Below are 10,218 nucleotides of genomic sequence, written 5' to 3' on the forward strand. Positions count from 1 at the left end.
AATTTCGAAAAAGTTGTAAACACATATATTGATTCTCGGAAAGCTTTTTGACATTTCATTTTTATTCAAGTTTTTCTATGGATATCAACAAGAATAATCTTTTTCACCACGACAAAAAGTGTGGAACATCAGTCGAAGTGTAAACTGTCACTGGTTCTGGCCTTTACATGTTTTCCAGAATCAAAACATGAAGGTTTGTGAAGAGAAGTGGATGTAGGCTATGCCTGTCCACTTCTCTAAAGAGAATAAAATCAAATGTATCTATATCCTATGCAATCCCCTCTCTGAGAATTTATTAAAATCAAACCTCTCACTTCGCTCAGTATACGGATAGTCGCTGCGAAGTGAGAGGTTTGATTTTCATCACTGATATCTCAGTATTAAATGTACAATGCTTGAACAGATACTCGATGATGAGTGAAAACATGCATGTACAGGGTTTGACACTAAGGCACGTCCGACCGACTGAGTCTACTAAATGATAGGTCCGGTCGGGTAAAATGTCGATTTATTAGTCCGACTGGTCGTGTTGAAAAAATAAACAAGAAACTTTACTTTTATTCTTAACTACAAAAGAATAACTGTTGAGTTTGCGAGCAATTTTGAACTGCGCGATGACACGATCTCTAATTTTAGTTCTAATAAATAAGTTGCTGTCGGAAGTGATATTTTACGACATTTACAACATCTACTCGATGTTAATGTGTGTAAAGTTATGTTTTAGTTGAATTTATTTTATTTTCTTTTTTTTTAAAAACCAGTTTATATGAATCAAATATAAGAAAGTGTTTATCAAATTAATAAATTACGTCGTAAACATGCAGCCATTTTTCGGTGTTGACATATGTGCGGGAATGTCTTTATATTCCAATACGACTTCTCGTCCTCAAGGAAATATGTCCAAAGAGAAAAAAAAAATAATAGGGCTTATGAAATAGAGATTTAAAAAAAAAAAAAAAAAAAAAGTTGAGGTCATTTTATTCTAAATGGACTAGAGAATTTCCGTGATGAGTAGAATTTAAAGAAACAGAAAATGTGTTTGAAAATAAAAGCATTAAATTGAATCACGAGACTAAAGCTCTTTTTTGAGACAATTAAATACGTTTTAGTTAAAGCAAACTTAATGTTTGTCATTTGAATTAAGTACATTTAAATATGGAGAAACTATCAGTTTCTGGAAAGTTGGTCAGGCCAGGGCTAGTTGTTGTAAGGTCAGGTCTAGCAAAAATCATTTAGAGTAGCCCGATTGGTCTAGTCCTCAAAAAAGTAAATGTCAAACCCTGAATGTACAATATCATTTAACATCAGTAAGCTTAAATATTGCATCCCTTTTACTAGTGTTACTTGTCAAACTCAATATCCCCAGAAAATCAAAATGTGGTCATTTACCGTGTACGGTGACCCCGAATCATCTTTAAGTTCTTGCGTATCTGGTATCGAGAAGTGCATCTTCGTTTTGCTAGTTGTTAAACTGAGTTACAAACACATAAATCATGGCAATGTTATCATCATAAATTTCCCACCCACTTTCACTTCCGCCATTTTGGAACATTAAGATATCACGTGATTGAAATATGTATAGCTGTCTATAATTGGGTTTTTGAAAATAAATTATAGAATATATCAATTAAAAAATCGAAAGTGTAATTTAATTAATAGATATTCATTATTTCTTCGCATTTCATTTAAATTTGTTTTTGTTCCGAATCATAGGCTATCGTCCACGGTTTTGAATGCAACAAATTACTCTTCATTTCCTGTTTGAGCAAAAATGGCGGACGAACTTCAAGAAAATCTAGCGACTTATAAATTGCAATTACAGCAGGTATAAAAAACACGGTGTATTTCTGCCATGCTTTATTTATATCTAATACTTATTTATAAGGCTATTTTTAATCATCTACTTAACCCCCATCTTCGAACGGATTCTACTTTTAAGTTTTAAATTATTCCATGATAAACAATGCAAATGTCTTTACTACACTTTAGTCATATATAGGGCCATTAGATCGACATTTATTAATATGCTGACGGTGCGACACGTTTGAACGAACGCAGCTACATACATATTTTGTAATATTCATGCTTTTATCAGTTATTTGAGTAATATAGATCTATTTACCAAATACTCAGCAGGTCCAAAGACTTTCTACCTACGTAGCTATTAATAGCTACCTAGGTATTTAAACCTACTTGAAGTAGCTTCTTCTACCTACTTTTACCTGTTTTTAAAAATATAAATAAATAATATGTTTTACGGCGTGACCGTGTTTGAGGGCGAAGCAAAAAAATGTTGGCATTAGTATCTATATCCAAAACAGAACAAAAACAACCCGAAGTTAGCACGAGGACGGAGCTGTATCAAAGCATCCTAATTTTGGATATTTGATCCGCCTATATATTGAACGCGGGAAATATAACGCAATTGATGTCAACAGTACATTGTGATGTCATATTCAGCGTCGTTATTTAGCAAATTTACAAACATAGCGTTTAAACCACCACAACAAACATGGCGTTAATGGTGGAGTGATTATATATGATGAAGAAAATAAGATTTACATGCTTTTACGAATTTTATGTAACATCTCAGAACGACGTGAACTAGGGTAGACGAGATTCAAAATGGAGAAATACATGTCCACGCGATAGTATTCGAATCGACGCCATTAGTACCAAAATTTTCAAGTTCCATAGGTATGGTTTAGTTTTTCATTCTTTTCCTTTTAAACATGTATAAACGTGTTGCCTATAGGGAGAGCTCCACTCTCACTGCCCTTCGGGTCGTGAGAGGGCTTCGCCCTCTAATAATTGAGGCGCATCTTTTAAACAGGTCAGTCGTTTTATGTATCATGTTGAGCATTTGCACAGCAAAATTTGGAGTGTAAATTTAAATACTTTACAAGGGTGGATAATGTAGAGGAAATGCAAGAAAAATCGCTCCAAAAATCTTTAATGTAAAAATGCATGAAGGTAAACTTTAAAATTAATAAAGATTTATAAGACATTCTAGAGTTCTTATCATGTAGCTTTGATCCTAATCTCCTAGAAAATGGAACTGGGTGTAGTTATTGTTGCAAATTTGAAAGGTTAGAAAGTAATAATTTTTTGTGGTATTCATCGTCAGTGTAAGTGAATCAAGAAATTTGGTACACACCATATTGCGCTGTTCTTACGTTTGGCCACGCAATGCAAGTAAAGGAAAAAGTAGGTAAAAATAGCTACCTGGAGTAGATTTAAATACCTAGGTAGCTATAAGTAGCTGGGTAGGTAGAAATAGTCTTTGGGCTGGACCTGGTCAGTACCTGTACATGGGACATGTATGGGATTAGGCAGAAGAAACGGCCTGTTTTAGCTCTCTCCCAGGGTTGTATATTAAATCACGAACAATTGAAATCCTGTATGAGGCATCACGGGTTATTGTTTTATTCCATTCCACAAAACCAGAAGTTATGAAACTGTAACCATGGTTTTTGACGATGTGTATGAGGTTCTTGCTAGATTTAGATCACTCTAAAATACCCAGGATGCACATTTTTTAAATATTGCATGTAGTTGAAGGTAGCATTGAAAATTTTCACCCCGAGAAAACCATTGTCAAGTGAGGCGTAGCCAAGGTTGACAAGGGGTGAAAATTTTCAATGTTACCCTCAACTACATGCAATATTTGTTTTATCATACTGAACGTTATATACATGTATATACTATTAAACAACAAAGCAGAAAAGCTAACTTCTGTTGACATTTGATCAATCACTATCATGCAATGTTTTGTATCTCAATGCAAGTATTCACGTTTTCTACAAAAGCTCAAACGACATCTAACGATCTACAGCGAACGTGCTTAAATTTGGTGCATGTAATAATTTTTATATCACTTCTTGTCAAATAACATTGTACGTGCTATACTATCACCTTGGCGTGTGTGCTTTCTATTCTCAGAGGGAAATGTGGGTTTTTTTTTCAAATGCTTCTCAACCAATCAGCTTCAAGTATTATACACGAAAGTATGATAATAACAATTGTAATTACAAACATGAATGTGGATGGTTGAAAAATTTATATACTATATTTTTCATATTTCTGCTGTCTTCACTGTGACTTGCTTAATCTTTGACATTTATCATATTTCTGCTGTCTTCACTGTGACTTGCTTAATCTTTGACATTTTTCATATTTCTGCTGTCTTCACTGTGACTTGCTTAATCTTTGACATTTTTCATATTTCTGCTGTCTTCACTGTGACTTGCTTAGTCTTTGACATTTTTCATATTTCTGCTGTCTTCACTGTGACTTGCTTAATCTTTGACATTTTTCATATTTCTGCTGTCTTCACTGTGACTTGCTTAATCTTTGACGACTTGTTTTGAACGGTATGCTCGTGACTGTCTCTACTTTCCTTATTTCTACTCTCAATCTTTCCAAGTCACTAATTGTGTGATAAAAATGTTCAGGTCTTGTCGCAAACCTTTCAATTTTGTAAAACTGTGTAAACATCACTGCCTGTGGGCATAAAACACATTTCAAAATAATGATAATTTTAATACTTAATCGATAAATTCAACACTATTGCACATACATGCGCGGATCCAGAATTTTTCTCTTTGCCCCCCACCCCCACCCCACCCCGTAATGTGCTCTTATCAACTAGTAATTTAAAAAAAATAAATGAAATTCAGATAACAATCATCTCGTAGCAATGGCCTGTTTCAGAAGAGGAAATTAGAATAATACTGTACAGAATCCTAGTTTTAACCGTGACGTAACCGTAAGCATGAAATGATCATGATGATAAAATATTTCACCCTTGTGGCAAAGGTGGGGTAATAATAGTGATTTTAAAATCAAAGTTCATCCATTTCTGTCTTTTTGGCTTTGAGTACCAAACATTGAAATCCCTAGAGCATATAATTATTACAATTAGTGAAAATTTACAACTTTACAATTGTTTTTCAAAATTCAAAGAGAAGTAACTTTTATACCAGTATATTTGTTCATTTAGGTGGAAGCCTCCTTGACTACAGACCCAGATAATGAAGATCTTAAAAAGCTGAAGAAGGATCTCAAGGTGAGTGATATATGCAACACATTCGTCATACAACAAGGTGCTAGTGGGGTGGGATGTGATGGAAAAAATACTTTTCTTCAGGATCAAATCAACTTAGAACTGTCTTATAAAGAGCTTATCTATTGTAAAAATCTCACTGTTTTGATTATTTCTTAAAACATTTATGATTTCATGGCTTCCAAAATTGACAAAGTGAAAACCTTCTATTGTAATAAAATGATGTACCCAACAATTGAAATCTTCAGAATTCGAGAATAAAAATGGAAGTAAAATAAATTCAAGGAAATTACAAAATCATTATGCATTTTTTGTATTTCTAGTAGATAAAAGTTGTTAAATTTTTTTCTGATGGAGGTTTTGAATGTAGGTGTCTAATGGGTGGGCTGAAAGTAAGCGTTTATGGTGATATAATCAATCAGAAACATCTTAATGTGTTTAGAGTCTTATATTTTTAGACGAGCTCTACATGGATTTTCTTGTAATTCCGTTGTGTCAAGAGAAACCTGATGAGTAAGTACAGATAGAGGGCACAACTCTGTACCAAAGTTAGGGCATGGTACATGTTTAATTTTGCAGTGTCTTATTGGACATTGCACATATGAAGTAAGAAATCAAGTAATCCAAAATTTATTGCATAAAATAGACCCCATGTAAAAATGTTTTCTATTCAGTTTTATAACATGGCTGGATTGATGTATAATTTTCAGGAGGTCATTGATCTGACAGAAGAACTCGTTGGAAACAAACAATTGACAGCCATCGCAGCAGATGTTGGCGCCACAGGTAGTAGCATTGGATCCACGGAGGAAGCTGTACCGACAGAATGGCAAGTCGGAGACTCTTGTCTGGCTATTTGGTCCAAAGACGGGCAGTAAGTTTTACACCACCTCTGAATCATTTCAGAGTGTTTAGTTCTTATGGCATAAAATTTGGCTACTTTTTCACATTGGTAGTTATGTTGTACATATAGAATGTTTTAAGATTGGAAGTCCACCTATCCATTGTCATCTTTGATTGAATACAGGTACATGTATATTGTTGATAAATTCTGAGTACAGCAATAGAGGGCTGCACTTCCGTCATTATGATTTTGTTGTTGTTTTACTAAACAGTACCATGTGTGGAAAGTATACCAGGGGAGAGCTTTTTTCTGCTAACATTCCATTTTTTGCAATTTTTTAATGTTTAGGTACTACAGTGCAAAGATTGATGAAATATTGGAAGATGGAACATGTGCAGTCAATTTTGAGACATATGGAAACACTGATGTAACAGAGGTATGTTGTGGTTTATCATTAAGGTACACAGTACATTTCAAATGGTTCTGATTGTCTTGTGAAGTGCGTTGCAACACTAGTTTGTGTCTGCTCGTTATCAATGTTATTACACCCTTGAGATCAAAGATTGGGGAAGGGAGCATGTTATATATATGATGTTTGTACCCTTCTGTTTGTCAGCAATTTTAAACTTTGCTAAAACTTTTGAACCATAGAGATAGAGGCTTAATATTTGCACCATGGGTAGGTGTAATGGAAAACTTGGCTAGGATTGCCTCTGGGTTCAAAGGATGTGGTCTCTGTTACCAAAAATAGATATTTGGTTTCTTAGTAAAAACTTGAGAAGGTTGAGAATTAGATGTTCATGTTTGCACTATAGGTTTGTCTGATATATTTTTTAAAATGTGTCCGAAATTGCCTCTTGTGTCAAAGTGTTTGGTCTGTGATATTCGTATTTGTATCATGGCTTTGGCATAATGCTTGTCAGACCTTTTGGGGTCATGAGTCAAAGGACTTAGCCCCCTACTAAAAATAGCTATCTGCATGCATGAAGTCCACATTAGAACTTGGTCACAATCGAGGACATTTTTGTTTTACAAACACTTTTTGTTTTAATGTTAACCTGTGATTAATATTAGTAAATACTAATAGTGATTTTACTCAGAATAGACATTGCACAATTTATGATGTTTTTCATGCTTACGTTTTGTTCAAATAGGTTAGATTGTTACGGAAAGTTGACCCAGCCCAACAGAAAATGGAATCAGAAAAGAAACCAAAGTCAAAGTTAGTGGTAGTTTTTTATCTAGAGAATATGTTATCATTTAATTATTTATTATGTATTCATATAAAATGTTCGAATCTGATTCGTAACGTAGGTCGTGAGTTCAAGCCCCGCTCATGCCATGGCCGCATCAAACCTAAAACGTTAAAATAGGTAGTGATTGCTCCTTCACCAAACACTCGGCATTCAGAAGTGAGAATCACAGGTCTTTCGGATATGACCTTAAAAACTATTGTCTTGTATTGTGGCAGGCTTTGACACGATAAAGAACCCTCACTGCTACAGCCCTGAGCACTAGGCATAGGTCTAAATTTTGGTACTTAACCTACAGCTGGTGGCATCTCAATACGGGGAAAAATTCTTGATGGGATGTGAAAACAATAAATCAATGGAACCTGATAAGCCAAGAAAATTTTGAAAAAACATGTTTTGCTGTAGAAATAAAAATCACACTGTCCGGGGTGATAGTATTTAAGTGTATGAGCATTTGAAATAGATGCAGTGTGTTACAGCAACACTTAGAGTGAAATAGATTAATGCTAATTGGCAGTTTGGTAGGATTATTGGTACCTACATGTACAGTATAATTATCGCAATATCATGAATTATAATTATCGCAGTCATATTTTGAACTTGTCAGTTTTGAATTAATTTCACCATGTTGAAATTTTATATATGTATTATATATATATATATATTGTATATATATTACACTTGCATATATAGTATAATAAAACAAAAAGTGCATGTTGTTCAGGGTAACACTGAAAATTTTTCACCTTCAAAAACCCTTGTCAACCTCGGCTGCACCTCAGGTTTTCAGTGGTTTTCTCGGGATTACAATTTTCAATATAACTCTCAACTACATATATTTTATATATATATATTATTTGTTGGTGTACATTGTCTCAATGTGTTACATACAGATATTGTAATGCAACAATTGACTATTTAAATTATAGCAAATCATAATGCATACATATATGTTAATCTTTTAATATTTTCACTTCCTTTCATCGATATAATATCCTTTTGACCCAAGATTTTTAAATACTCTGACAATCTGTGTTTACGAATATTGCAGACGAGACTTAATAGCAGACCAGAAAGAATACAGAAGGAAAAAGCAACAAAAGAAAGCTCAGCGTCTGAAACAGATGGAGGAAGAGAGAGAACAGGAAAAGAACAAGTGGCTGGACTTCAATGCAAAGGTAGATAACTCTGATATTGGAATATTGAGAGAAATGGAAGGTTAACTGATGATCATTGACCATGTGCTGTACATGTTGGCTGAATTAATTAAGGTTGCAATCAGGGGGCGGGGTTATCTCTTTCACCCAATCATTCTTCAAGCATAATCATTGTCCTATTATCGAACTTTTCAAATGCAGACAAACTTCTTGTTAAAAGATACTGTATATGTATGTAAAATGTAGTTCTCGAATTTGGTTTAAGATGGTGGGATATCGCTATTACTTAATTATGGATATCAAATTTCTTCCCCATTTTCATTTTAATGACACAGAATTTCACAGAAAACAACTGATATGTGAATTTATTAACAAAATGATGCAAAATAGCTAGAATGTCATAGTTTCTAATGATTATCATAATTAAAACTGGTGAATTGTAATCAAACCATGTTAAAGGGAAAATCATATTATCGGGGCAGATGCTGTGAACAATAAGATCTTTTAAATTTACTTCCATGGGAAATAAATAGTTTCATGCTGAAACACACAAGCATTTCTCCAACATTCTCCTGCAGTACAGTAGTCGTCAATCGGAGCAAACCATACAATTAATTGGTGGGGTTTGCTATCAACACAATGAGTTTTCAATGTTGAGAAGGTCCCTGTTGGAAAGCTTCTTGGCTGAGAAAGAGCTAGAGCCACGAAGGGTCGAAATCGGCCTGTATATTTATGAAAAATTATATCAAAATTAACAAACAAATATTGCACTAAATATTGTCAATATACATCGTAGTAAATGTATTCATATCAAAATGTTAATTGTGTGACGTCATAACTGTGCCGTAGATGTCATAACACGTGACGTTTGCACATTTTTCTCTAAAAATGACAAATTTTGGAACTTTGATTCAAAATTTCAGTTTGGCCACATTAAACGAACAAATTAAAAATTCTTACATAGGTAAGGAAATGAAAACTGCACAAATAAATGTTGGATTTAATTTGTTCGATGAAAGTGGCCATGCGAAAATTTCTTGTTTTAGGTCTTTCACAAACATGATTTATACATCGAATGATGATAGTTTCTCATATCAAAAATAGACGTATCCTTATAAAACATTATAAAATGATAGATTTTTACATAGGATCTCAAAGCATATATCCCAAGTATTTTGAAAAGTTTTATATACATCTATGATCGAGGAATGAAATATATATTTCTGATGATCATTGTCGAAAATATGTGATGATGACAATAATCAACAACATTGTATGCCTCTGCTTTTAAAGATAGGTCCAATTTATCTCAAATCTTGAATATGCAAATAAAATATTTAAAAGACTCGACACCAATTATCTTCTCGTATTATTTTTATTTTGCCGATGAATTGATGTTTAACTGTCACATAAATTCCGTAACCATGGAAGCGCAATACAATCAAAGGGAGATAAGTCGATTAACATAACCCGTAAAACTGGCCCCCATTTTCCTTGAAAATTACACATGTATAAAAATTACAATCAATGGATCAAATCTTTTAATTTTTATCCAATTTTGCTGTAAGAAGATTTTTTTTGGTCCAATTTTCTTTTGTTTTAGCAAGATATTGGGCTCCAATTTTAGCATAATTTGGAAAATCATGGGAATTTATCGATTTTCAAGCATTTGTATTGAGTTTTTTACGATGAGAAAGAACGTTAACCACGACGATATATGGACAATGAGTTGTCTGAATACATAATATTATTCTGAATACAACTTTTCGTGGTTTGTAATCTTGCTCATATCGAAAATTAATTTAATAGTTGTTGTTATATAAACAATTTATAAAATCAAAACTGTAAAACGGGCCGGATTCAGCGGCACGAATTATTCCAAACAACACACGAGAAACG

At 33.5% G+C, this 10,218-nt stretch overlaps 2 protein-coding genes across 2 annotated transcripts in view; one reads left to right on the forward strand and one right to left on the reverse strand.

Moving 5' to 3' along the window:
* LOC125648498 (sorting nexin-17-like) overlaps positions 1–1,732 on the reverse strand; it is a 27,525-nt gene extending 25,793 nt beyond the window's left edge. Inside the window, exon 1 of the mRNA XM_048875626.2 lies at positions 1,390–1,732. Within this exon, the coding sequence (XP_048731583.1) occupies positions 1,390–1,449 (60 nt within the window). The 5' untranslated portion in view covers positions 1,450–1,732. The remainder of the gene's footprint in view (positions 1–1,389) is intronic.
* LOC125648500 (survival of motor neuron-related-splicing factor 30-like) overlaps positions 1,600–10,218 on the forward strand; it is an 11,985-nt gene continuing 3,366 nt past the window's right edge. Inside the window, exons 1-6 of the mRNA XM_048875629.2 lie at positions 1,600–1,825; positions 5,003–5,068; positions 5,776–5,939; positions 6,258–6,345; positions 7,064–7,131; positions 8,214–8,340. Of these exons, the coding sequence (XP_048731586.1) occupies positions 1,772–1,825; positions 5,003–5,068; positions 5,776–5,939; positions 6,258–6,345; positions 7,064–7,131; positions 8,214–8,340 (567 nt within the window). The 5' untranslated portion in view covers positions 1,600–1,771. The remainder of the gene's footprint in view (positions 1,826–5,002; positions 5,069–5,775; positions 5,940–6,257; positions 6,346–7,063; positions 7,132–8,213; positions 8,341–10,218) is intronic.

The sequence above is a fragment of the Ostrea edulis genome, chromosome 6 (genome assembly GCF_947568905.1).
Source record: "Ostrea edulis chromosome 6, xbOstEdul1.1, whole genome shotgun sequence".
NCBI lineage: Eukaryota > Metazoa > Mollusca > Bivalvia > Ostreida > Ostreidae > Ostrea > Ostrea edulis.